Below are 27,597 nucleotides of genomic sequence, written 5' to 3'. Positions count from 1 at the left end.
GTCAATCTGTGTCGATTACCAATCTTGACCGAATGAGCAAGAAATTAGGCCAGATGAGGAGTCTATTGCCAATGTAGCTCCTAAGAACATATCGAGTGTACTCTAGAAAGGAAGGTGATCCCAAGTTGGAGACTCCATAGAGTGCTTGAGGCTCCCCTATAGAGTTCCTTGTTGGAAAAACACCAGAACGCAGGAAGAAGCAGGCACATACCTATGGTGGTATTGTGTTCCCCAAAATATTGTGTACCTTAATAAACTTATCTGGGGCCAGAGAACAGAAAAGCCACAAGATACTTAGGCTAGAAAATGTTAGCACATGCCTTTAATCCTAGCATTCCAGAGACAGAAATCCCTCTGGATCTCTGTGAGTTCAAGGCCGCATTGGAAACAGCCAGGCGTGGTGACTCACGCCTTTAATCCCAGAAAGCAGCCTTTAATCCCAGGGAGTGGTGGTAGAAAGCAGAAAGGTTTATAAGGCGAGAGGACCAGAAACTAGAGGCATTTGGCTGGTTAAGCATTTGGCCTGGTTAAGCATTCAGGCTTTGGAGCAACACAGTTCAGCTGAGATTCATTCTGGATGAGGACTGAGAGGCTTCCAGTCTGAGGAAACAGGACCAGCTGAGGAATTGGCAAGGTGAGGTAGCTGTGGCTTGTTCTGTCTCTCTGACCATCCAGCATTTCACCCCAACAACTGGCCCCAGGTTTGATTTTATTAATAAGACTCTCTAAGATTCATGCTACACATACCTGCGCAAACTGGCTGGCTGGCTGTTGCCTTTCTGTGTTTGAAGAAAAAGCAATAGTAAATATGAGCATCTGTAAAAATTACTATTTTAACAACCTTCATTTCCAGCTTCCAAGCCTGGCAGTCACATGACTGATTCAGCTAGATGGAACAGAGAGGCACAAGCCCTTCCTGCCCCTATGAGCTCTGATTGTGTGGGCCATTTTCTTGTGGTGTCTTGATCCCTCTGGCTCCACAATCCTTCCTCACCCTCTTCTGCAGCATTCCCCAAGCTCTACCTAAAGTTTGGCTGTGGGTCTCTGCATCTGCTCCCATCAGTTGCTGGATGAAACCTCTGGGATGATGATTATGATAGGCTCCAGTCTATGAGTGCAGCAGAATATCATCAGGAATCATTTCATTAACTCTTTCTGTCTTTCTTTTCTTTCTTTCTTTCTTTCTTTCTTTCTTTCTTTCTTTCTTTCTTTCTTTCTTTCTTTCTTTCTTTCTTTCTTTTTCTTCTTTCTTTCTTTCTTTCTTTCTTTCTTTCTTTCTTTCTTTCTTTCTTTCTTTCTTTCTTTCTTTCTTTCTTTCTTTCTTTCTTTCTGCTGATGGTGTTCGGTTCTACCTTTGGTCTCTGGGCTATCAGGACTCTGGTTCCTGGCCTTCCAGGCAGTGTCTGGCATGGGCTGCCTCTCATGGCATGGGCCTCAATTTGGACTAGTCATTGGTTGGCCACTCCCACAAGTTCTGTGCCACCTTTACCCCAGTACATCCTGTAGTCAGGACTAATTGTAGGTTGAAGGTTGTGTGGATGGGTTGGTGTCCCAAGCCTTGCCTGGTTACAGAAGATGGCCAGTTCAGGTTCCATATCCCCTATTACTAGGAGTCTTTGCTAGGGTCACCCTCGTGGATTCCTGGGAGTTTCCACTGCAGTAGGTTTCTACGTCGCTTCCAAAATGCCTTCCAGTCATCTGTCCCCGTACTCTAACACCAGATGCAGTGAACTTGATAGACAAGAAAGTGGGGAACAGTCTTCAACACATTGGCACAGGAGACAACTTCCTGGACAGAACACCAATAGCACAGGCACTAAGACTGACAATTAATAAATGGGACCTCATGAAACTGTTTTTTTTTTTTTTAGGTTTTTCGAGACAGGGTTTCTCTGTGCAGCTTTGCGCCTTTCCTGGATCTCGCTCATCTAGACCAGGCTGGCCTCGAACTCACAAAGATCTGCCTGCCTCTGCCTCCCAAGTGCTGGGATTAAAGGCATGCGCCACCACCGCCCGGCGACCTCATGAAACTGAAAAGCTTCTGTAAGGCAAAGGACATTGTCAACATGACAAAATGACAACCTACAGAATGGGAAAAGATCTTCACCAATCCCATGTCTGACAGAGGGCTAATATCTAAAACATATACAAAGAACTCAAGAAACTAGACAATAACAAACCAAATAATCCAATTAAAAAATGGAGTACAAATCTAAACTGAGAATTTTCATATAGGTCCTTCACTTGCTTGGTTAGTGTTACCCCAAGGTATTTTATGTCATTTGTGGCTATTGTAAAGGGTGATGTATCTCTGACTTCCTTCTCAGCCTCTTTGTCAATTGTATATAGGAGGGCTACCGATTTTTTTTAGTTGATCTTGTATCCTGCTATGTTGCTGAAGGTGTTTATAAGCTGTATCAGTTCCTTGGTTGAATCTTTGGGGTCGCTCAAGTATACTATCATGTCATCTGCAAATAGGGAAAGCTTGACTTCTTCCTTTCCAATTTGTATATAAACTGAGAATTTTCAACAGAGGAATCTCAAATGGCCAAGAAGTACTTAAAGAATTGTTCAACATCCTTAGCCATCAGGGAAATGCAAATCAAAATGACTGAGTTTCCATCTTACACCTGTCAGAATGGCTAGGATCAAAACACAAGCTCATGCTGGAAAGGATGTGGACCAAGTGGAACACTCCTCCATTGCTGGTGGGAGTGGAAACTTGTACAGCCACTTTGGAAATCAATATGGCAGGTTCTCAAAAAATTGGGAATCAATCTACTTTAAGATCCAGTGATACCACGCTTGAGCATATACCCAAAGCATGCTCAATCATAGCCCAAGGAAACTTGCTCTGCTATGTTCATATCAGCTTTATTTGTAATAACCAGAACGTGGAAACAACCTAGATGCCCCTCAACCTAAAACAGGATAAAGAAAATGTGATACATATACACAATGGAGTATTACTCAGCTGTTAAAAAAAATAACACCATGAAACCTGCAGGCAAATGGATGGAACTAGAAAAACTCATCCTGAGTGAGGTAACTCAGACCCAGAAAGACAAACACGGTATGTGCTCACTTGTAAGTGGCTGTTAGCTGTGAAGTAAAAGATAATCACGCTATAATTCACTGACCCAAAGAGGCGGGTAACAAGGAGAGCTCAAGGGCGAAGGACTCAAGGGTCTCCCTGGGAAGGGGAATAGAATAATTTCCTGGTAAACTGGAGCAGGTGGAGATGGGAACAGGATGGGTCAGGTGGGGGCGGGGGGTGCTGGGAAAAGCAATTATTTTGAAATTAAAGGTGATGTGTGTCGCCAGGCTCTCCATTTTCCTCAGTATGCACCATGTCAAATGAGTCATCCCTTCCTTGTGGATAGGAGCTTCCACAACATTAAAACCTCCTAACACATCATAGCGCCATCCTAGAGGAGTATGAAGGTAATTCAAGAGGTGATGGGGAGTTCTAGAAGTGTGTGTGTGTGTGTGTGTGTGTGTGCAAGTACGTCCATGTGTACCTGTGTGAGTGTGCCATGTGTATGTGCTGTGTGTGTATGTGTGTCTATGTGTGTCCATATGTGCCTGTGTGAGTGTGGTGTGCTGTGTGTATGTATGTGTGTATGTTATGTGTGCTTATGTATGTATGTGCCGTGTGTGTGTGTGTGTTCACACGTGTGTGTTGTAGAGCTGTGTGTGGAGGCCAGAAGTCAACCTCAGATGTCATTGGTCAGGAACTGTTTACCTTGGTTTTTGAGATGGGTCTCACTTGGCCTGGGACTTGCTGACTAGGCTAGACTCCTCAGGAGCCTCCTCAGTGCCAGGATTACAAGCACGGGTCACTGCGCCTTACATGGATTTACATGGATTCTGGGCATCAAGCTCAGGTCCTCAAGTACTAACTGACTGAGCCACCTCTCCAGCCCTAGAAGCATTTTTTCCCCAGGGGACCCACACAATCAAGGTCAGTCTGGAGAAAATTACACTGGCAACTTACACCGAGGGTACTTGGAAGAAATGAGTGACATTGAGGACAGTCGCCCATGTGCACCAAAGGCCCCGTTCACAATTCTAAGTGCTTTCTTCCCTTAGTCTCGAAATTGAAGAAGACAATTGTGTGACAGGGACTACTTAAGAGCTCTTGAAAGCTATGGTGCGCTCACACTGTTGTCATGTGCTCACACTTACTACTCAACTACCAAAAGGCTGGGGGAGAAAACAGCTGGATTCCCGGGCTCCCATCGTTCTTGTTTTAGTGGGACTCAGAACGACTGGGGAGAAGCCAACCTACCTCATCTCTATTATTCTTTCAGTTCTTCTTTTTTTTTTTGGTTTTTTCGAGACAGGGTTTCTCTGTGTAGCTTTGCGCCTTTTCCTGGAACTCACTTGGTAGCCCAGGCTGGCCTCGAACTCACAGAGATCCGCCTGTCTCTGCCTCCCGAGTGCTGGGATTAAAGGCGTGCGCCACCACCGTCCGGCTTTCTTTCAGTTCTTAAAAAAGGCACAGCAGAGGGCGAGAGCTATGGAATGAGACACCATCTCTGACCGGCCAGCTTCTAATATGCAAAAGTGGCCCAGAAGGAAAACCGCAATTCAATTCTGCAATTATGCTTCTCTCCGCCATCAGGTATTGAGACTGGAAGACATTATCTATGCGTATTTAAATACAGCCTCAGGCTGGGGGTGTTTCTACAGTGTGTCTGTCTGCAACCTGTCTGGTGCATCATTATCTCTTTCCCTCATTTCAAAGAAATAAGAATCTCTTAATGCATGTCACAAACACCAAACAAGGACTGCAGCTGAGATTTTTTTTTTAGGCAGGGTCTCACTAGAACTAACTACAGATATTAGGCTGGTCTTGAACTCAGAAAGACCAGCCTGCCTCTGCCTCCCAAGTGCTAGGATTAAAGTCATGTGCTACCATACCTGGGGCTGGGGCTGAGAATTTTGAAGGTAGTTCTCCCCTGTGTAAACTCACCCTCAGGGAATTTCTGCCTGGCCAAATCACAAGCTGAAATGGAGGTTGTCTAATCATTTAATCCAAACACTGTCCCCAAAGTCGAGGGCGACGCTGAAAATGCAATGATTTCTCATCAGACATGTTGATTTCCAGCCTTGGTCACACCCTCTGCAGGGCGGTTATCTCTCTTCACAGCTTTTCCTTTCCAAAGTTGAGAAGGAAGAGGTTTGTCTTCCTCCAGGGTTTATTCTTCTGGCCCGTGCCAAGGGTTGGCACCACACCTAACAGGAGGCAATAACTGCCCCTGACATGCTGGTCGTGTTTGTTTCTTTCTTGTTTCAACAATGTGAGTGACCCGTGGTACAGGATATACTCTTTGTTTGCTACTTACAAATGCAGTGATTCGCAAATTAAAAACAATAAACACACACACACACACACACACACACACACACACACACACACACACACACGGCATAAACCTGAAGACGGCAACGAGATGCCTGGAATACAAAATGAAGGGACCTCACATTCAGTGTTCTGTGATTCATTCACCCCACGCCACAGCCCACTGCCCCCAGTGTAGACACACACACACACACACCATGAAACCCAAAGATGACCAATCATCATACAAATAAACAGGTCCAAAGCCACAGCTTGAAGGTTCTTGTGTTTTTCTTAAAGGCCACATTTAACTGAGTAGCTTTATCTACTTAACTGCCAGTGGCCCCAGCTCACTCCGAGTAAAAGCCAAAGTCCTCAGAGTGTTTCACAAGGCAGCACATGATGGTCACGGTGCCCTCCCCCTCCATCTCTGACCTTCACAGTCTCCCTGTGCTTCAAATGCTCCAAGTGTGTGCTGGCTCCTGGCCTCTGTGCTGCCGACTGCTCCCCTGTGAAGCTCTGGCCCTGGCACTCGCAGGACCTGCCCCTTCTGCTCCTCTGTTAGCATTTCACTGTCCCTGAGTCCCTTTCCCTGATCACTCCATCCTGTCTGCCAGCCCTTCTCCGGCTTCATTTCCTCCACAGCAATACTAGTTGACAGGGTATGCATTATACGTGCTTATATGTCATAAGTACATATTCTGTGCTGATAAAATAATGTGGTTCACATGTAAGGCTCCAGTAGGTGCCTACTGGCTATTTGCAAAGGTTGCTTGTAAAGCTTTTTAGTTAGCATGCATGGTATTAGGTTCTAGTATACTATCTTCAAAATAGCTCATTTTTGTCGATTCTCTCCATCCCCGCGCCCCATTTTTAGCAGCCCCTTTCTGCCTTTATACCGTATGTATTGTCTTGCCCTCTGACCGCCCTTCCTTCCTCAATGGCTTGCCGCTCCCTCCTGCTTCCTTTTCTAGCTTCATGACCTAAATGCACACTCACACGCAATTGCATTCATATCCTTGAACATTAAAAGCTAGAATCGGTACATGAGAGAACATGCAGTATGGTCCCTGTGAGTCTGGGTCACCTTGCTTAATATAGTAATTTACAGATCCACCCATTTTCCTGAAATAGTCTTAATTTTATCTTTTCTATAAGGAGTCCCTTTTGAAATGCTTCATGTACAGTGGTAAGTACTGCATCTAAGAGAGAAGGGATTTCACAGTTGTGCAGTCACTGTGCTAGGTGATAGGCATACAGGGTGACTGGGGTGCTGTTCCTGCTACTTAGTAATGAATATTGCTTCTCGAATCCAGTCAGCTCTGTCAAATTATCACCCCCTGCCCAGGGTTCCTGTCAGTCTGGCAATGGAGCTGACTCATTACCAACCCTTTTTAGAGAAGTCAGTTCAAACGGTCTCCATACGTGCACGTATAGGAGCGCTCACACAAAGCCAAAGAAAGACTGGGAAGTACACTTGGGCAAGGTTGCCAGGGAAGCTGAAACGATGTTGATGGTCTTCATAAAGGTGAGCAGAGGGCATCCCTCCCGCTGTAGCTCATTTTTCAGTGTTTAGAACACCAAAGTATTCTCTGGACTAGAGCGATGCCTATGACAACTTCCTATACACTACATTTCTCTCAACTGCTGTAAGTGCAATGGACGGTACCACGGAATGCCATCCCGCTTACAACTCAGGCAAACGATAAGATGGTATAAAGTCATATTATAGATTTCATTTAACATCTCAACACGTCTCATAAAGACTATTCTCTCCTGAATGAGTAGTATAAAGTAAGCATTATTACATGTACTACAAAAACCAACAAGTGTTTAAGAATCTTACCCATTATTTCTCCACAAATATATCCAGAGGTCAGAGGGCACATTGCCAGAGTCAGTTCTCTCTATCCAAAATGTAAGTCCCTGGGATCAAATCCAGGTTGTGAGGCTTGGCAGCAAGCACCTTTAACCACTGAGCCCTCTCATGACACCCTCTTTTCCGATTCTTTTCTTAACTGAGTAGGATGCTGTATAATTTGACTCTCATGGTTTGATGGAGAATCTGCCTTGACTATCAAATGTAGCAAAAGGAAGAGAAAGGAAAACACTTAGTCACTGACTGCCCAGTCAAGGAACTAGAAGATGACTAAACTCTGCTCCGCAGTCCTAGCCAAGCAGGTGCTCCTCGCTGCTGAGCATCCATTTCCCTCCTCGCCAAACAAACATCTGTGTTTGCTTCCTTTGTCTTTTGTATCAGAAACAACAGCCAAAGAACCTGATCCTGACCCTGACATCTTGCCAGTCCTTCCGATGCTAAACAACAACAAAATAGCATTTCAACAATTTTACAAGGTACCTGTGGTAGTGTTATTAAGCCTATCAGTCAAGACAATTAAGGAGATTCATTCAGCTGATGTAATGAACATCAGTGACATTTTCCCAGAGCAAACTGGCCCACTGTCAGTTCTCTGTTGAGGCTCCTTGACCAGAGTGTTCAAACATGGTTAAAAATGGAACACACCAAACAAGCTCAAGTGTGGGGCAAGAAAAGGACAATCACAGGCGTGCCTTCTCACAGCACACTGCTCTGAGTTGGCTCAAGACACCAAACCCCTCTCAGGTAGCTGGGAAATTGAGTGGGTTGTCCCGGTAAGCAGGCGTGTACCAAATCACGCTGTGTGAAGGCAAAAGTGATAACTGGCTCCGGAATAGAGTGCTGTGACTTGGCCGGCAACCAGCACCTCCCCAAGCCCTTTGCCCAAGGGCTATTACATAAGGCTTCTCCACACTCTGCTCCTGCTTTACAGTCAGCCATGATTGAGCCTCACAGGAACCGGAACGTGGTTATCACGTGAGGGCTGGAAATGGAAAAGTCATCCACAGCTGGAAAGATGGGCTCACGCAACACTTGACCCCTGACTCCTTACTCAGCTCTTACAACTGGACGCTCTGCTTTTGTAAACACCTGCCAAATTCATCCTACTTAGATGCAGATGTTTGGGTTTGACCTTTAAAAGAATTAAATTCAAGTTTGTGTGTGTTATACATACATACATATACATACACATACACACACACACACACACACACACACACATATATATCCATGTGTGCATAAACATGTGCATGCGGGTGCAGTTGTACTTGTGTGTGTTTTAAGTGCATATGTGTGTGGATGCAGGCGTGTTGATAGGTATATTCATCATCTGTATACACACACGTGCATATAGGTGCAAGTGTGTGTGTTATGTGTATAGTCATGAATGTGTGAACATGTACACGCGCGTGCAAAGTGTGTGTGTACACATGCATGCATGTGTGGAGACAAGGCACAGTGGGTGCCAGGCATCTTCCCTTATCACTCTCTACCTTATTTGTGGGGACAGGGTCTCTCTGGACCTGGAGTTCACAGATCCCACTGGACAGGCTGGACAGCAAGCTTCGGGGATCCGCCAGCTCTGCTCCCCAGTGCTGCTGTTACAGGTGTGTGCCACTGCGTCCATCTTCTTAACATGGTGGCCAGGACCAGAATTCATGTTCTCATAGGGTGCACCAGGCACTTTACGGAGCCTTCTCGCCAGCCCCTCAAGTTTCATTTTCTAACTGCAGGTAATGTACGACCGTGAATAAAAACAAATAATGTAGCCTTTAGAAAATGCAGAAGTGTCGGGCAGCGGTGGCACACACCTTTAATCCCAGCACTGGGGAGGCAGAGCCAGGCGGATCTCTGTGAGTTCGAAGCCAGCCTGGTCTACAGAGTGAGATCCAGGACAGGCACCAAAACTACACGGAGAAACCCTGTCTTGAAAAACCAAAAAAAAAAAAAAAAAAAAAAAAGAAGAAAGAAAGAAAGCACAGAAGTGTGACTTCTCTTCTGTGATTGTCTTAACTTAGAAAGTGTCGAATCTCTTGCCATTAGTCACCCTGGAAAAAGTAATTCTTATGAGGCAATGAGGCTAGCTTCAGATGAAGTGAGGGGAAGTTTGTCTTTTCACTCTGGGAAGGAAGTGGCCTGTCCCTTGGCTTAAACAAAAGAACTGTGTATAGCTTTTTATGGTCCTGGAGAAATCAATTGCCTGTAACAAGGTATGTGGTGAAGCAGGAGACTGCCCTGAGAGAGAACACAGGGAAAGCCGCCACAGAGAAGCGTGAAAAGTTCTCAGGACCAGGCTGTCTGTCCAAAGCCCCATTGAAAGTGACAGAATAATACCAAACAATTCAAAAAGGTATATACACAAAGATTCTCAGTGCTCCACTGTCTGCAAAACAGCATGGATGGTGTCTGTCAGGAAAGGCCTATCAAATCAGGCTGAAGCAATGATATGATGGAAGACTGTGAAGTCATGAAAATCAGCTCTATCAGCATGGAAAGACTTCAGTATATACCAAAACAGGCTAACTAGTCTGTGTGTGTGTGTGTGTGTGTGTGTGTGTGTGTGTGTGTGTGTGTGTGTATGTGTGTGTGTGTGTGTGTGTGTGTGTGTGTATGTGTGTGTGTGTGTGTGTGTGTGTGTGTGTATGTGTGTGTGTGTGTGTGTGTGTGTGTGTGTGTGCACATGCAGGTGTATGCCCATGTGTTATGTAACAGTCACATGCTGCTGTGCCCAGCCAGATCTTTATTAGTGCTAAGGATCTGAACTCATGCCCTCACAGCCAGCATTCACTAACTGAGCTATCTCCCCAGCCCACAAAGTAGCTTCTTTTTGATTAGATAGGTAAGCATATGGTCTCTACAAGAGAGTACCAAGAAACGGTTTGCTTGCATGTGACACAGTCTCATGTGGCTGAGGCTGGCCTTGAACTCCTGATTCATTCTTGTACCTCTACCTTCCCAATGCTGGGATTACAGGCATGCAGGCCTGTGCCACTGCTGACAGGCTGTGCTGGCCAGAGGTTGCAGTCTACCATGGCCTGGCTGCTCTCTCTGAGCTCGGCAACATGGACGACTCCCCACTCCCTCCCCGGTGGAAGGGGTCCTGTTCTCTACCTGACCTTCTCTGGAGACTGTCTCTAGGTCTGGTGCCTGACTTTTCTCTAGTGTGACCCTGGACACAGTGCCCTGCAGAAGCTTTCCTCCTGCTGCCAATATGGTAATTAAACATTGTAGTGGGGGCTTTATGATAGGAGCGTGCTGTTTAACGCAAATTAGGTGATGCCCTAGCTACCATCCCCAATCCTATATATTCCCTATTCTCTGGAATAAAGTTGAGCAGATGCACCGAAGCTGTCTCCCGGAGAACTATATCTGTAGTGCTCACAGGCCGTACAAAGCTCTCTGTTGTCGCTTCTGCCCCTTGTCCTCATAGAATGGTGGTCAACAGGCTGTGAGGAAAAAGGGACCCTACATACCACCATGCCCAGTTTCCAGGAAACGTGCAATAGTCATTAGTGATTCCTACTTGGACTCTGCTATCAGGGTCTAACCTAGTCCACTGTGTTCTTCTGTGGGATGACTGTCAGGGTCTAACCTAATCCACTGTGTTCTTCTTTGGGATGGTTCTAGAAAGAGCTAAACTCCACATTCCTGGTATTTAAATTGCTTTGCTTGGAAAGTTAGATGTGGCGATTCATGCTGTAATCCTAGCACTCCAAGAGCTAAGGCAGAAAGATGTTTTCAAGTTCAAGGCAGCCTGGACTACACAGTAAGCTCAAGGCTAACCTGAAATACAGAGTAAGATGTTGTCTCAAAAACTATCTACTAACTTTAAAATTGCTCTCACTGGGGATAGGAACTTTCCTTATTTGCTCTGCTACTGGTTCTGTTTGAAGGTAACTCCATGCATGCATTACTCCTTCATATCAAGAGTCACCCTGGACAGGGAGATCAGAGCTTTGAGTATTAAAAGAAGCTTTTCAAAAACGTTATTCCATACTTATTTATTTTGTATACCTATGTGTGCATGTGAATATGGGTATGTGTGCCACAATGTGTGTGTGGAGGTCAGAGGGCAACCTGGGGGAATAGGTTTTCTCCATCTACTATATGGGTCCTAGGGATCAAACTAAAATTAAGCTATAACTTAATTTTCTGAGTTGTGCCATGCTGTGGATGATTGATTGATAAATAAAATGCTGATTGGCCAGTAGCCAGGCAGGAAGTATAGGCAGGACAAAGAGAGAGGAGAAGTCTGGGAAGTGGAAGGCTGAGGCAGAGAGACACTGCCAGCCACCATGATGAGAAGCAACATGTTAAGATACCGGTAAGCCACGAGCCACGTGGCAACTTATAGATTAAAAGAAATGGGTTAATTTAAGATATAAGAACAGCTAGCAAGAAGCCTGAGCCATTAGGCCATACAGTTTGTAAGTAATATAAGTCTCTGTGTGTTTGCCTGGGTCTGAGGGCCGCAGGAGCAGGGCAGGGACAGGATAACTTCAGCTATAATGCCAGGTCACCAAGAGAAGAACTTCTTACCATACTTAGCACAAAGCAGCGCAGGGTGTCAAGGCCAGGCTAAATGGAGGTAAAAGCGGCAACCAGGAGTCCCCCCAGCAAGACGAGCCGTAGTGACTATGTCCACCCATATAGCACAGTTTTGCTAGGTTTGGATGCAAGAAAAATATGTGAACTAATGCCTTAGGAAATGGAGAAATAACAAAGATACAGGGGATGATACTTAACAGCTCCCAACCAGCAGCAACACAGCATGCCCAGAATGCACCCCAGTATTCTTGCTACTTCCCAGACCCTGTGACGGGGTGTGAGCAGGGATGAGAGGGGGAGATTCAAGGTATCTGGCATGCACTGTGGGGGTGGGGGAGACACAGTCACACGAAAATGGCTACTGGGCTTCTTCCCAGAATACCAGCAAAGATGGTGGAACAGGTTAGATTCTGTGTGTTTAACATCTCTTGTTCTAGTGGGGAAAAAATCCGTATCTGTACCCTTGACTGGTTTAAGAGCAGAGGCATCTGAGGAAATGTAGGTGACTCATCTGAGCAACTTCAAAGTCAGAAGTCACTCCAACTAAGAGGACTACGCCATTCCTCAGGCGGCATCTCCCCTCCTGCTTCGGCATCTGAGCATTGGCACCACCATCCAACTGTGAACACCTTAATGCAGTCTTCCCTGTCATTCTCTCCATAACGGCTCATTAGAGATCTGTTCAGCTTCCAGTACGTGCGGGCTGGGACTTGGGAATTCACATGTCATACTTGATCCTTGGTTTCACAGTCCGGAAGAAGACAAAGCCATCTTAACCGCATCTCTACAGTTCCGTGTGCTAGATGCCAAGACGGGAAAGTCTGAGACTGGAGATGTCACTTCAGCGGTAAAGTTCTTCCTGCACATGCACAAAGCCCTGTGTTTGCTTGGGGGCCACACTTGCAGTCCCAGCACTCAGGAGGCGAAGACAGGGATCATAAGTTCAGTGTCATCCTCAGCTGTACAATGAGTTCAAGGCCAGCATGAGAGACCTGAGACCTCGTCTTTAATTAATTAATTAATTTAAGCTGGGTGTAGTGGTACACACCTTTAATCCTAGCACTCGGGAGGCAGAGGCAGACACATCTCTGTGAGCTCAAGGTCAGCCTGGTTTACATAGTGAGTTCCTGGAAGATAGGACTCTCTATTTGAGAGACCCTATCTCAAAAATAAATACATAAACAAATATTAATTAATTAACTAGTACAACAAAATAAACTTGGTAAGTCTATGGGAAGGAATGCACACCTGTCAGAGGAGTGACTGTTGGCAAAGCACCGGGTGTATTTTCCACAGAGACGTCAGGAGAATGAGCACCTCCAGTACAAAGCCCTGATTCAGTCAAAAGCATCCACAGAACTAGGGCAGGCTAATCTCCAAGAACACTCAGAGAATACTCACTCAAATCAAATGTTCCAAACACCAGCACATAAACAACCTCATGTAAGTGTTTATCACTGCAGACAGCTTTGCCAGGGAAGGAGAAAATGCTAAGATAAATGAGTTAATTAAACTGAGTCCAGTCCAGCTCAACGCCTCCTTGTTCTTCCTGCCAGCAATCATTCCTTCTGGGTCCCCAGGAGCATTGCCTGGCCACTATCACCTCTTTTCTACGGTAAAGGTGTGAGTGTCACAGGGAACATCTGGTCCTCTAGAAGGCAGTGTCGTCCCTACAACTGCCCGGGGAAGGAATAACCCTCCAGAAGGAATAACTCTCCAGAGTGCTCTGGAAGACAGCAATGAGTGGGTATAGCCATCTTCCGATGCCAGACACCAGTCCTGAGTCCAACCCTCTTTGAGGCAAAGCCTGTATCTCAGCCACACCTGCTGCCCTCACACTTGCCACTGAGAACTCCCCTTCTGCGTGCAGTGAAGGAACACCACATCAGGATTTGGCTGGCCACTTTGTACACAGAAAAACTTCAGGCAAGTCTCCAGATTGTGTCACCAGGCTTTCAAAGGACCCGGCAGGAGCTCATACCCTCCCTCTGTCTCTGCTGCCATCATATGCAGGTGGCCAAGTTCAAGCCAGCTCTGCTGATACCATAATGCAATGACTGATGAGAGCTTCAGTGGGCGGGGCTTTTCAACCGCAGGGCAGTATTTCATTTGCATGTAGTAAAATCTGTCCACCTTTCCTTGTATGGCTGTCAGACAGTCGGAATGCTGTCGGGCTATAAACTAACTCCTGGTTTCTTCTAAGGCTTCTCTCTCTCTCTCTCTCTCTCTCTCTCTCTCTCTCTCTCTCTCTCTCTCTCTCTCTCTCGTGTGTGTGTGTGTGTGTGTGTGTGTGTGTGTGTGTGTGATGCTGATAATCAAACCCAGGGCCTCATACACAATAAGCATGTGGTCTGCCAGGAGCTACATACCAGTCCCTAGGACTTCTAGTGTTTTGCTTATGTTATACTTTTTCATTTTTTAAAAACAGTGGCTTACCTGTAGCATAGGTTACATTAGAGCTCACTATGTAGACCAGGCTAGCTTCGACACACAGCCATGCTTTTACCTCAGCCTCCTGAATCGTGGAATTTAGACATGAGTTACCACACTCAACTCTACTTACTTAGTACACTGGAATTGTGGGTGTGTATGTAAGAAAAGATACCAATTTATTTTTGCCCTCCCCACCATTTACTGAATAATTTCTCTTCTTACAAAGTTTAAAATGTTACCTTTTGTGGGAGCCCGTTTTCAGGTTCCTTGTGGCTTTACCCAGCAGGTCCGCATAGAGGATGATTGGACCACGGGCCTGAGTGCAGGTGTCTGAGATGGTCTGCACTTGGTTGTGCTGGGGGGAGGTCTTTTGCTCCACCCCTTGGTGTCTCTATAAATACCCTGGGGCAGAGACCATCTGGGCCTGTTGGAATAGGTTCCAGGCCCTCTCGAGGCTATCCTGTATTTTCTGTTTATCTCCACAATCTAAATTCTTCTATCTAATATTTCCTGCTTCTCTCACTCAAGAAAACTCTGGGGAACTCTGGGGTTGGTGGGTAGCTGCCCTGCAACGTTTACGATAATTTTAAAAAAAAAATTGCTACTGTTCTCAAGTATTTTCCATTGTTCTGCTGAACTTTACTCCAACATTCACTCACTTATGACAGTTTCCTATTATGTTTTGCTACTTGATAGGGATAATCTCCCATAATTAGAACTCTAAATTTTTCATTTATTTCATTTAATAAAACTCATTTATTTTTGCAAATACCAGGAGTATCATATAACAGCCCTAAAACAAAACAAAACAAAATAAAACAAAAAGACTTTGTTGGCATTCTCATTAGGATTTTATTTGTGGAAAAACTCAGAAAAAAACAAACTTTTGCTTCTGTTTTGTTTGTGTATATATGTTTGTATGAATGTATGAGAGAGAGAGTGGTATGTGTGTTCATGTGTATGTGCCCAGGTGTGTGTGTACAAAGACCAGAAGAAGATGTTAGGGGTCCTGCTCTGTCACAAACTGAAGCTAGGTTGGCAGTCGGCAGCCAACAAGCCCCAGCATTCTTCCTGTCCTCAGCCCCCACATCATCAAGGTAACAGGCATGCATACAGCCATATTGCTTTTCATGTGGGTGCTGGGATCTGAGCTCAGGTCTTGAGGCTGTGCAGCAAACACTCTTACCACTGAGTCACCACCTCAGCCCTGTTTTGTTTTTTGAGACAAGATCGCACTATGCATCCTAGTCTGGCCTTGAATTTGTGTTCATTCTGCCTCTGCCTCCAAGAACTGAGATTATAAGCATGTACCACTACATCCATCATTTTTGTAGTACTGAGTATTGTTATCTAAGAACATTTCATGTCTCTCCAAAGACTTATGTTTTCCATACTACTCAGTGTTGGATCTAAACCTTGCTCATACTATCTGAATATGTTACAATTAACTTTCCACACTTTATTCCTATTGTTCAATATGCTTGGTTATAATTTTAAAAATTCTAAAAAAAAACCATACTGTTTTCTATGCCTGGAATACTTATTAGCACTTCCCTGTCTGGTAAATTCTGCTTTCCTCAAATCCTCATTCAAACTTCACTTGCTTTATCAAGAATTCCTCAGCCCAGTATTCAATCTAGAAGACTCTGTGTCTTTCCTCCGTTGTGCCTCATCTTAAACGTGACAGTGTCATCTTGGTGGGCACACAGTGCTGCAACTTCTCTAGACAGGCTGCTCATCTCCACTAGTGTGGAAGCTCCCCAACCTGGTTAGTAACACTCAGGTAGCTCATCTCCACTAGTGTGGAAGCTCCCCAACCTGATTAGTAACACTCAGGTAGCTCATCTCCATTAGTGTAGAAGCTCTCCAACCTGGTTAGTAATAAACACTCAATTATTATGGACAGTGACTGAGTGAATGAGTGAGTGGGTGAATAAATGAATGCCTGAATACTAAAATATCTTTTTTTCATGTTTCCATGGCATTTTTACAGTGATAACAATATTGAAACTGAAAAAAGGTAGATTCGAGAATAACATGATGTTTTTTCCCTTAACCCCAAGCTCTCTTCAAAAGAGCAGAAAATGACCCAATGATAGGAAAGGATGGACAGCTGAGAAGGGAGAGCTTTTCCTCATTGTGCGTTTCAGCCTGACTCAAACAGGCAGCATCGTGACACCCTGAGTATATTCTGGCATCAACAAGACCTGAACTAAATAAACTCTGTATGAAACACTGATTGGCAGATGATGCTCTTGGGTGCGTCTCTCCACTTGCTGAGGAACCCTTCTATCCACAAATACTCACAATAAATATCATCACAAAGGAATAGGAGATACGCCGGACTCATACATCTGAAATGCTGGACCTTCCCTCTTTCCTCCTCTTCCACCCCACAGAATGACCTGAGTCCTCCCAGTCAACGGAAATGGAAGGTATTCAAGACCCCCCTTCTTTCTTCCATTCGTTTTTTTCCAGCCCATCAGCAGGGCCTTAGAAAGACTTCCAGACTCTGACGGCTTCCCACTGGCTGCTCTCATCAAATCAGCTCCATCTACCTTGTCCTAACCATCACAATAGTGCTCTTCCTACTTCCAGCCCCACCCGCTCTGGTCTATTATCCACACTGTTGACTGAGTTTGAAACTGTACCAAATCATGTCACAACTCTGTGAGGAACTTTCCAGGGGTCCTTTCTCATCTCACTGGATCTAACTGAACAAACTCAAGTCCTTACTTACGGTGGCCTACAAGAGCCAATGTGACACCCTGTTAGCTCCCTGACACACTGGTCCTCCCTGCTGGTCCTTGAACATACAAGTGAGACAGACCTAAGAACATTCAGTGCCTAGAAAGTCCTTTACTGGGTGTCTTCACAGCTGCTTCTCTGCTTTCTCTGTCCAAACATCGTCCATTGTCAGCCCATACAGATCATGGCTTCCCTGTGTCCTCAGCCCTGCAGCCCTCCCATCCGCCACTGTACCATCTCACGGCGACCGCAGGCATTTTAGCGGTGACTGTCTCCCCTCAACACCCACTAGAAGTTCAACTAACATCCTGAATGACCAAATAAACGAGCACATTCTTCCTAACTATAACTCTACGATCTATAAAAGCTCCGAACCACAGAATAGATTCTCCTAAAATAAATGTCTAGAGGAATGGTGGGTGAGAAACACAGCCCTTCCCTGGTACCCACGTGCATTACTCACTCAAATGGTTCAATGAGCAAAAGTAAAGAGCCCCTTGTTTTCCAGTGAGATCAAGACGCCCCTGGACCCATTGGAGATGTCAATCCTTCACATTGTTTGTTTTGTTTTTCTACTTTTTACGGTTTTTTTTTAACATTTAAAAATGATATCTGTCTTCCCTCCTCTTTGCCTGGATTCCAGGTCTCGCCTTCTGTTCACTCCTCTCTGGAGCCGAAAGCCAGAAATAGCTGTTTGCCTCATCGTCCTCACTTCCCTCCATTGTTACCCTCCAGTTCTCTGGAGCCTTCCCTACTGTGGATGCTTTTGTGTGAATTCCCAGTATGTTGAGTAAAGACTTTGGGTCAGCCTAACTAAAAACACACTTCAGGATATTCTCTTCAGGGAAAAAGCATTTTAGAATTGACTGCACCACCGCTACAGACAGACCATTAATTATCCTAAGGATATTGTGTACTGTGCTAAGGAGCTGGAGGAAGAGCATGCTGTACAGAATATGGGACTGTTTCTTTTAATTTACTAAAAGTCTAAATAACTTTCTTTTTGAGCCTAAAAGAAAATTATCTAATCAAAAGGCTTAAATCATGTGATCTCCAGCCAGTTAGCAAATAATGTTTGAAGGCTTGACCCACAACGCTGGCTTTTATTTGAGTTTAATAATTATACAAAAGATTCAATTACACAAAGGACTTTATAGCTTCATCTACTGAATAAGGACTTTCCCACCCACTAATTATTTTTAATGGGCAATCCTCATATGTTGGTAAGTCCATGTTAGATAATTCCCTCCATAATACAACATACTGGGAAAATAAACCCCTAACATATTGGCAGAAAATCAAGTAAGTCGTATGTGGTTGTGCGCACTTATAATCTCAGTACTTGGGGCGGAGGCAGGAGGAGCATGATTTGTGGGGCAGCCTGAGCAACATAGTGAATTTCAAGCCATCCTTGGCTACATAGTGAAACTATCTCAAAACATTAATAACAACAATGATAATAATAACAGCCATAGACACACTGAAGTATACATTTTAAAGCTACTTTTAAAATTAATTAATTAGAGGAAATAAAACTTGACATTAAAAACAATTATGGACCTGGAAATGTGGCTCAATGGCAGAGCATTTGCCTTGCATGTGCACTACAGACTAATTAATTAATTGACTACTGAAACAAAAGCACCAGGCATCAACTTCCCAAAATAGTTTTTCCACCTCAGTAGAAACCATCATGTAAACTACTCATATAATTATATTATATAAGACATGATATGGATTTGATTTTAGTTGGAGATAGAGTTGTAAGTCTGTAATAGTTGCAATACTTGACCATGCCAATAGCTCAGAATGCTCTGGGTTGAAATGAAGAAATAGATAAACCCAGAATTTAACCTTAAATTTTAATATAGTTAATCTGCAATCAGGTATGCAGCCACTGACCAAAACTCTTATCTTTTGTTTGTTGCTTTGCGGGGGGACAGTTTTCTTTTTGTTGTTGTTATTTTGGTTTGGGGGGTTGGTTTTTTTTGAGACAGAGTCTCAGACGGCCCCCCTCCACCTAGATTGGCCTGACACTCACTATAGACAAGTTGTCCTTGAGCTCCTGGCCTTCCTCAAAAGTGCTGAGATTGCAGCGCCTGGGCCACCATGCCCAACTCTGGAGGCCTTCTTAATTAGCATATTAGCATCCTCAGCCCAGGCCTGATGGGAATTTGCAGTCGGTACTCTGGAAGGAAGGTTCAACAAACAGCACTGACCGACATAAGGTTGACAGACAGACTGACAGCGTCCACCATCCACTACGCTGCCTCAAGAAATTTTCTGATATATGTCAGTTCTGTTCTTGGATGGTGGGAAGAAGAAAACATATTCTTCTCATGTGGATTCTCTTTTATATCTGTGCTGGTTAAGTTTTATTGGCAACTTGACAGAACCTACAGTCGCTGGATGGGATGGGGGGTGGGGGTGGGGGTGGGGGAACTCCCATTGAAGAACTGTCTCTATCAGACTGGCTTGTGGCCATGTCTGTGAGAAATTGTCTAGACTGATGATTGATGTGGGAGAGCCCGGCCCATGGTGGACAACACCATCCCTAGGCAGGTGGACCTGGTGAGAGGGGGCCACTGAGATCTGCTTCTCCAGACAAGCCAGCCACCTGAGCCAGCATGCTTCTCAGGCCCATCGTTCTCTCTCTCTCTCTCTCTCTCTCTCTCTCTCTCTCTCTCTCTCTCTCTCTCTCTCTCTCTCTCTCTCTCTCATACCTCCTTCCCTCCATCTCATCCTGCTTCATTCATGTAAATCCAACTTGTTCTCCAAGAACACAATTCTGTTCAAGCCCCGCAGGCCCTGCGGTCCTCCCCTGAAGCTTAGCAGGGCCACTCCTTCATGTCCCACAGCATTCCCTCATCCCTTGTTATCTGCCTGCACCTGCAAACCCTTGTCTAAATATTTCTGTCTCTCCCTAAAGCACTGCAAGTTCCCTGAGAACTCTATTTATTGTTGTAGTTACTTTATGCAGAAATATTGATAGTCAGATAAACAAATTCATTGAATCCAACCACAGATAATCTTAAACTTTAAAAAAAAAAACAAGAAAAAATACTATAGACATCAAAGACAAAAATATGAATAAGTTAATATTCTGAGGGCTATTTGGAGAACGCAGCAATGCAGAGAATATGAAAGTATTAATTTTATCAAGTTTGTACAACCTCAAGAAACATATGCTAGTCACAAACACATGGGGTCTGTTAATTAACCAACTGCTAATACATAGTAGGTGTTCAATACATGCGTGTTGAGGGGCTCAACTGCTTGCTTAACTTGCACCAGGCTGTGGGTCTGATAATCAATACTGTGTGAAACCAAGCCTAGTAGCACACGCCTGTAAATTCAGCATTCCAGAGAGAGAGGTGGACCAATCAGAAATTCAAGGCCATCTTAGGCCACAAAGCCAGTTTGAGCCAACCTGGGGTACATGAGACCCTGTTTAAATAAACAAATAGGTATTATTAGATGGACAAAAGTCTACATCCTCAGCTAGAATAAACAAAGTAACTGAGTAGGATGAAGTATGCGTTTTTCCTTTATTGGATTTTTTTTTTTTTTTTTTTTTTTTTTTTTTTTTTTTGGTTTTTCGAGACAGGGTTTCTCTGTGTAGCTTTGCGCCTTTCCTGGGACTCACTTGGTAGCCCAGGCTGGCCTCGAACTCACAGAGATCCACCTGGCTCTGCCTCCCGAGTGCTGGGATTAAAGGCGTGCGCCACCACCGCCCGGCCCTTTATTGGATTTTTGTCTCAATTGATTGCAACATATCTATTTGTTTCCCAAAAAGCACCACAAAGATATCATGCTGGCTAGTTTTATGACAATTTGATACAAGCTAGAATCATTTTAAAAGACAGAATGTCAACTGAGAAAATTTCCCCACCAGGTTGGTCTGTGGGCAAGCCTGTGGTACATCTTTTTGACTGAAGATTGGCATGGGAAAGCCCAGCTCACTGTGGGCAGTGCCACCCCTTGCAAGGGGTTCCTGGGGGCAACAGGAATGCAGGCTGAGCAAGTCATGAGGAGCGACCCAGTAAACACCCCTCCATGGCTTCTCCCTGCCTGATTTACATTCATGGTGGAGTGTGATCAGGACACGTGAGATGAAATGAACCCTCTCCTCCCCAAGTTGCTTTTGGTCATGTGTCTATCAGAGCCACAGAAACTCTTAAGACAAATATACTAAGAAAAAAATGCCAACTTCCCAACCTCCTCATCCCTGCCTGTGAGGTAGCCAAGCCAGCCACCTTCGCTCCTCATCCCTGCCTGTGAGGTAGGCAATTTTAAATGCTGGTAGGTACTCTTCTGTGATGTCTAATCTATACTTGGGGCACAGGCACACATGAGGATTTTTCTTAATTTACAAAACTTGGGTTCCAGTTTTATTCAGTTTTATAAAACTTGCCCTTTTCATTTAACAATGTACAATTGACATCTGTCCAAGACAAGGCATAGAGACCAAGTTCATTCTTCCCAATACTCCATAGTGTGTATGCACCCTAATTCAGAGGCGTTCCCCTACAGAGGAGCATTCGTCTTGTTTCTGCTTTAATGGAAGTTCTAAAAACCAAGATATCAAGATTGCTCTGACATTTCCAGAGTATGCACAATCTGAGTGCTCTCTCTGCTGGCCACAGGTGCCTCAACCTTTCATGCAGACTCGGTTGTCTGAAAGGCTAGCACACTCAAGCAACCATCTTTTTGCACAATGTCCATTATCTGCCATGTGTCTGATATGGGATAAATATTAACAACTATTGAATTGAACCAGAAACTAACCAGTCAGAAATCAGCTGAAAGGTTTCTGACTATAGTGTTCACTGTGTTTTATTATTTGGGTAGAAAGTAAAAATAAGAAAATTTCATTTCTAACCTCATATACTTACACTGTGTTTGAATATAAACACACTTCATAACTTACATATATTCCATTGGTGTGCTGGGATGTTTTTATCATATGGGTGAGTTTTAATATTATTTTTTGTGACTTAAAACTGCTCTTTTGATAACTGTTAGAGGATGTAGGCCTGGCACTAGAAGACAGAGGCTCTCCATTCTAAGGCTGCCACACTAGCCTGCACAGAACTAAGTTGAGCCTGTGGAAGAACAGACTTCAAAAATCTACCCTGAATATTCCTTAAATAATTTAGTGTGTGTGTGTGTGTGTGTGTGTGTGTGTGTGTGTGTGTGTGTGTGTGTGTGTGTTCATGGATGGATGTTAGGATGTACATTTGCACAAGAGTCTGTGGAGGCCACAAGAGGGTATTGGATCTCCTAGAGCCGAAGTGACAAGCAGTTTTGAGTCATCTAATGCAGTGCTGGGAACTGAACTCAAGTCTTCTGGAAGAGCAGTAAGTGCTCTTAACCACAGAGTCATCTCTCCCCATCCCCTATCCTGAATATTCTGTGTGTGTGTGGGGGGGGGGGACATGTGTATACACTCATACCCCTGTATATGAGTGGACATGCATATATATGTAAGGCGAATTGCTAAACAGTCTTATTAATAAAAACCCAGAGCCAGATATAGGGGCAAAAAACTGAGAGATCAGATAAACAGGACAAGCCACAACCAACCTCACCTCACCAACTCCTTAGTCTCCCAAGAGAACTACTTCCTGTATACCCGCGCCTATATGCCTTTCTGTTCTGCCATCTCATTTCCTCTCTCCACCCAGCTACATCACTTCTTCTTCCTGCCCAGCTCTGTCACTTCCTGTCTGTTTGTATAGACCTCTAGACCTTTATGGTTAGTGCTGGGATTAAAGGTATATACCACCAAGCCTGGCTCTGTTCCCAATGTGGCCTTGAACTCACAGAGATCCAGACGGATCTCTGCCTCCCCGAGTGATAGGATTAAAGGCGTGTGCTACCATTGCCTGACTTCTATGTTTAATATAGTGGCTGCCTTTTTCCTCTGATCCTCAGATAAATTTTATTAGAGTGCACAATATATTGGGGACACAATACATCACCACATATGTGTGTAGGTGCACATGTAGGTCCCCATCCCCTATCCTGAATATTCTGTGTGTGTGTGTGGGGGGGGGACATGTGTATACACTCATACCCCTGTGTCAGAGTTAGATGTGAAGTATTTTCTCCTACTGCACTCTACTTCATTTTTTTTTAGACAGAGTCTCTCACTGAACCTGGAGCACATGAACCAGCTAGTCAGTAAACCCAGGGATCTCACTGTTTCCATGCCCCAGTGGTAGGATGGTACACTGCTGGATATGAGTGCTGGAGATCAGAACTCAGGTTCTCGGCAAGCACTGTAGTGACTAAAATACCTCCTAATCCCTGCCACCCTGAACGTCTTTATTTGTTACCTCTAACACAAAGTACTGGTATCTGTATATGATTTCCAGTTTAGGGGCCTCACTCCAATCTAATAATACTTAGGAGTACCTGCAAATCTTTTCACGTGTGTGGTTCAAGGGCTCTGCCTTTGCAATATATGATCCATTAGATCTGGAACCAGACCTGATAATCAACATTTTAAAAAGACTAGTTAGAAGATCCTCCCCAAGACTAGAAACTCTAGTTAGTGTGGCCATTTCTTCTAGATGGTGGGTCCAGAACTAAAGCATGATGAATCCACTCTGGCCTCCAGCAATAAAATCACATCACCAGGTTCAACGTCCAATGAGACTATTTGAAGAAACCATTGAGGAAACAGCTTAATTTACACTGCCATGAAAGTTAAAAATACCAATTGTTAGTTTAATAGTGGATTTAATTGTAGTGCATGCTCCATATGTCTTGAACAGCAAACAAGTGTGTGTTTCTTCTCTAAATTTTTTTAATGAAGTTGTTTTCCTATTGAAATCCAACTTATGTCAGTGTTCCTGGGTTGTTTTACTCTCACCATAACCTGCAATGCTGGATCCTAAAAATATACAGACACCAATCTTTTTAGATCAATGGGATTTATATTCCCCAAGGGTTAAAGACTCTACTGCTTATTGTCTGTATATTTAAACAGAGACATTAACTTTCTGATCCTGGGGTTTAACTCTACCTTCACATGTGGAGATGACAGCAGATACAGAACTGGCCAAACACAGGGACACGCAGAGTTTTGAAATCCCAGAGGAGCTGCTTCACCAAGCACATGCTCTACTCATCATTTAGAATTTTGTTTCAACTCATGTAAATAAAAGTACTTCGAAAATACATAAATAATAAAAACCCTAGGACTCTGACAACCTCTATGACTTGGTCCTCAAGCTGGAAACAGAGGAGGCAGAATGGAGATGTCAAATGGCTGTCATGGAGCAGGGCAGTCATGTTTCCCTCCCCTTGACATCACAAAATACCCGTGAAGATGTTTATGAATGCTCCATCAAGGGACCCGAACCAGAAAGCGCTGGACCAAGAGCAGGATTCCCACTTAGCAGCCCATGAGATGTGGGCACTGAACATTTTAAAAGCTCCCAAAATTTCAGTTCCTTCTGTAAGATGGGGACGTAAAGCTGGTATCTACTCCTTGTGTTATTAAAGGAATGAGGTTATATAACAGATGTGAAGTGTCTGACAAAAATAATAATAATAATAATAATAATAATAATAATAATAATAATAATAATAGTAAAGCTCAGACACTAGTATTGAGTGTGATGTCTTCCCTGCAAGCTCAGTCAGACTTTACTGGGTCCAAGACCTTCGCTCATCTCATTACTGTGGCTGGGATAAAATGCCCTGGCCAAAGCAACTTAAGGACTCCTGATCACAGGTTACAGCTCGTTTTGTGGGGAAGTCAAGGAGCGTAAAGCGCCACTTCCACAGCCAAGAGAGAAAGAATACATGTGCTGGAGTATCCTCCCTCATGCTCAGCTGCCTCTCCGCACTCTTACACGGGCCAGGGCCCAGCCCATGAAGCAGTACCTCCAGTACCCCAGGTGTGTCTTCTTACATCAATTAATAATCAAGATTCCCACCCTCCAATCATGCCCACGGGCCAACCTGATCTGGATAATCCCTTAAGATTCTCTTCCCGATGATCTCAGGTTATGTCAGGTTGACAGTTAAACTAACCAGCACAATTATCAACATGTGTGTTGTGTGATATTTTGTTTGTGTTCTGACAAATAAAGCTTGCTTGAAGATCAAAGGGCAGAGCTAGCCACTAGTTAGCCATAGAGGCCAGGTGGTGGTCATAATATAGAGACTGTCTTTGTACATCAGCACATGGGTTTGAAAGGGAAACAGGAAACCACCCTGTCTGAAGGTAGGCTCAGAAATACTTAAGAAAGCAGGTTCCATCCAGGACTTAGAGTCCCTTTTAGTCACTGGGCTATCTCCATCTGACATCCCAGATAAACCACAGAGACCATGTGAAACTGATGATGCCCTCTGGGGACTGCATGTTCCCCAGGACATATCAGGGTTCCCAGTGGTCAGTGGGGCACCAACAGTTAGTGGGGCTTTGCCAGAAGGCATTTTAGTGGTAGATAAAACCAAGTCAACCAGACTCTCACCCAAGAGAGTTTTATAACTTCTGACACATTTTCTCCACGTGCTCCTTGCTGTCTCTAGTAAACACAAAGGTCAGGGCTGAAAGCCTGGTCTTCAGAACACTGTTCAGACTCCCAGGACCAGAGTCCCTGGGATTACACAGGAGAGCCTGGTCATCAAGTGCCTTCCATACATGCTTCATCCTTTTTCCTTCCTCCAACCCTAACACACACAAAGCATTGGCCATGATTAGGTTGGTCATAACTCGGGGCCTCAGGTCACCTCTACAGCCTGATCATCTAAAATGTAAATCCTGGCCCCTCGATCCCATTTTTAGACAGGAAGGTGAACAGTCATCAACCAAGATCAGATTCCACAAGATGGATTTGAAGCATTCTGAATACAGATTATGTATGATAATCCCCAGCATGGCCCTGAAAAGGAGAGCTTAATTATTTAACAACGTAATTGAATACCTAACTTTCTCCCTCACCAAAAAGGGCCAAAGCCTCAGTTTAAAGACCAGCTCTGCAACCTGTCACAAGTCGCTTCAAGGGGAGTCAAAGATGTCGAAGTTACTGCTTTGCAAATACACTTTCTAAAAATAATCAATATTTTCCTTCAATGCTTATGACAAAGCAACCAAGCCACTTCGTTTTAATTGCTTGCAAGCTGCACAATGATTTGATCTCTTTAATATTTCACTCATAGTAGCAGCCTCTGAGCTATGACTAACTCACTCCCCCCAGCATCACTGCTGGCTCCAGATGGCAAGAAATACATTCCCTTCACTCCTGCCTGAAAAGCAATTCTGATTTTCCCCCTTTCTTTTTCATCCTTCCATTTCACCTGCAGTAATTATTTCCACCCCAAAACAAAACGGGTGGCGAGAAAGAGGGACACCAGGCAAAGGTTAGTACAGGTAAATTTACTGTTTTGGATGGAGTATGAACCCTGCAGCTTTAAATCTTGCTGCATCGAGCCCTGGATTTCTTCCATAACTGAGCTACAAAATGGTAACAAGAAAGGAGGAAAAAAATGCCTCTTCCTCCCAGCCAGTCCTCCCATAGCTCTTCAGCAAGACTGCCAGTGGACAGCCCATCCCCCACGCCCTCCCAGCACAGAGGCGCAGCTAGTACAGGTGGGCTGGGCACCGGACCTTGGCCCTCAGGCTTCGCCCACATCCGGCGATCAAGGTCAAGGGCGAGCGCTTCCTTTCCCAGCCTAGGAGCTCAGGGAGCCGCTGCCAAAGTTTCAGGCCCGGCTGGGGCCGGCGCGGCTCTCGCAGCCCCTTGCCCTCGGGCACCTACCCAGTGCCCCCTGCTCCAGACCGGGCGCTGGGTCCGCACACCATGCCACCTGGTCCCCACTCACCTCGGGTGGACATGGCTCAGGCAGCTGCAGCCGAATCAGGAGGGAGAGGAGAAACCCGCAGGGCAGGGCGTGGGGAGGATAGGATCCCGAGACGCGCCGCACGCGGGCTCGCGCGCCTCCCCGGCCCCGGGCGGACGCCTCCCGCAGGACACCTGCTCGGCGCTCCGGGCGGCCTGGCGGGCAGGCGGGATCTGCAGGGCGCGGCGCAGCTGACAGCAAGGACCGGCTGGGCGGGGCCGTCTCCCCCGCCCGGTGCCCGCAGGCAGGCCGGGCCCACTCGGGTCCAGGGGGTGCTGGGGACGCACTGTGCCCTCCTGGCTATCGTGCCGGGCAGAGCTTTGTTCCTGAGCAAGGTGGGGCATGTGATGGGGGTCTGCGTCGTCCACACTCTGGACCCGCGTCCCTGATGATGATGATGATGATGATGATGCGGGTGGGGGGTTGGGGGGGGGGAGGATGGCTGTCAGTGAATGCTTTCCAGCTTCCAGCCTTGGTCCCAGAGAGACATTGTTAGAAGGAGTGATTCTAAGCCTTCCGTGAGTGCTGCCCTAGGCTGGAGGAGGAATTCCATGGACACCTGAGGGGGGTTGACTCTGACTGTCCAGCAGTCTTCGGCAGTTCATAATAATAGGTCTGGCAATTCAGAGATGTTCGAAGAACAGGTAGACACAATTCTAGGGAAAATAATCAGTAGATAATTGGAGAAAGCCCAACCATATGATCCATGGGGAGGGAAGTGTTAGAAAAAAAGACATAATGAGAAAAGAAAATTGCAAACTTCAATAGCAACCACTAAACT

The 27,597-nt window shown here is 45.1% G+C and overlaps 1 protein-coding gene across 1 annotated transcript in view; it reads right to left on the bottom strand.

Moving 5' to 3' along the window:
• The window catches only part of Ablim1 (actin binding LIM protein 1), a 301,455-nt gene extending 274,300 nt beyond the window's left edge, over positions 1-27,155 (bottom strand). Inside the window, exon 1 of the mRNA XM_052763481.1 lies at positions 26,799-27,155. Within this exon, the coding sequence (XP_052619441.1) occupies positions 26,799-26,811 (13 nt within the window). The 5' untranslated portion in view covers positions 26,812-27,155. The remainder of the gene's footprint in view (positions 1-26,798) is intronic.
• Positions 27,156-27,597: the final 442 nt, after the last annotated feature.

This window comes from Peromyscus californicus, unplaced genomic scaffold (assembly GCF_007827085.1).
Source record: "Peromyscus californicus insignis strain IS unplaced genomic scaffold, ASM782708v3 Scaffold_4__1_contigs__length_199733344, whole genome shotgun sequence".
Lineage (NCBI taxonomy): Eukaryota > Metazoa > Chordata > Mammalia > Rodentia > Cricetidae > Peromyscus > Peromyscus californicus.
This window is presented reverse-complemented; position numbering and strand designations above follow the sequence as displayed.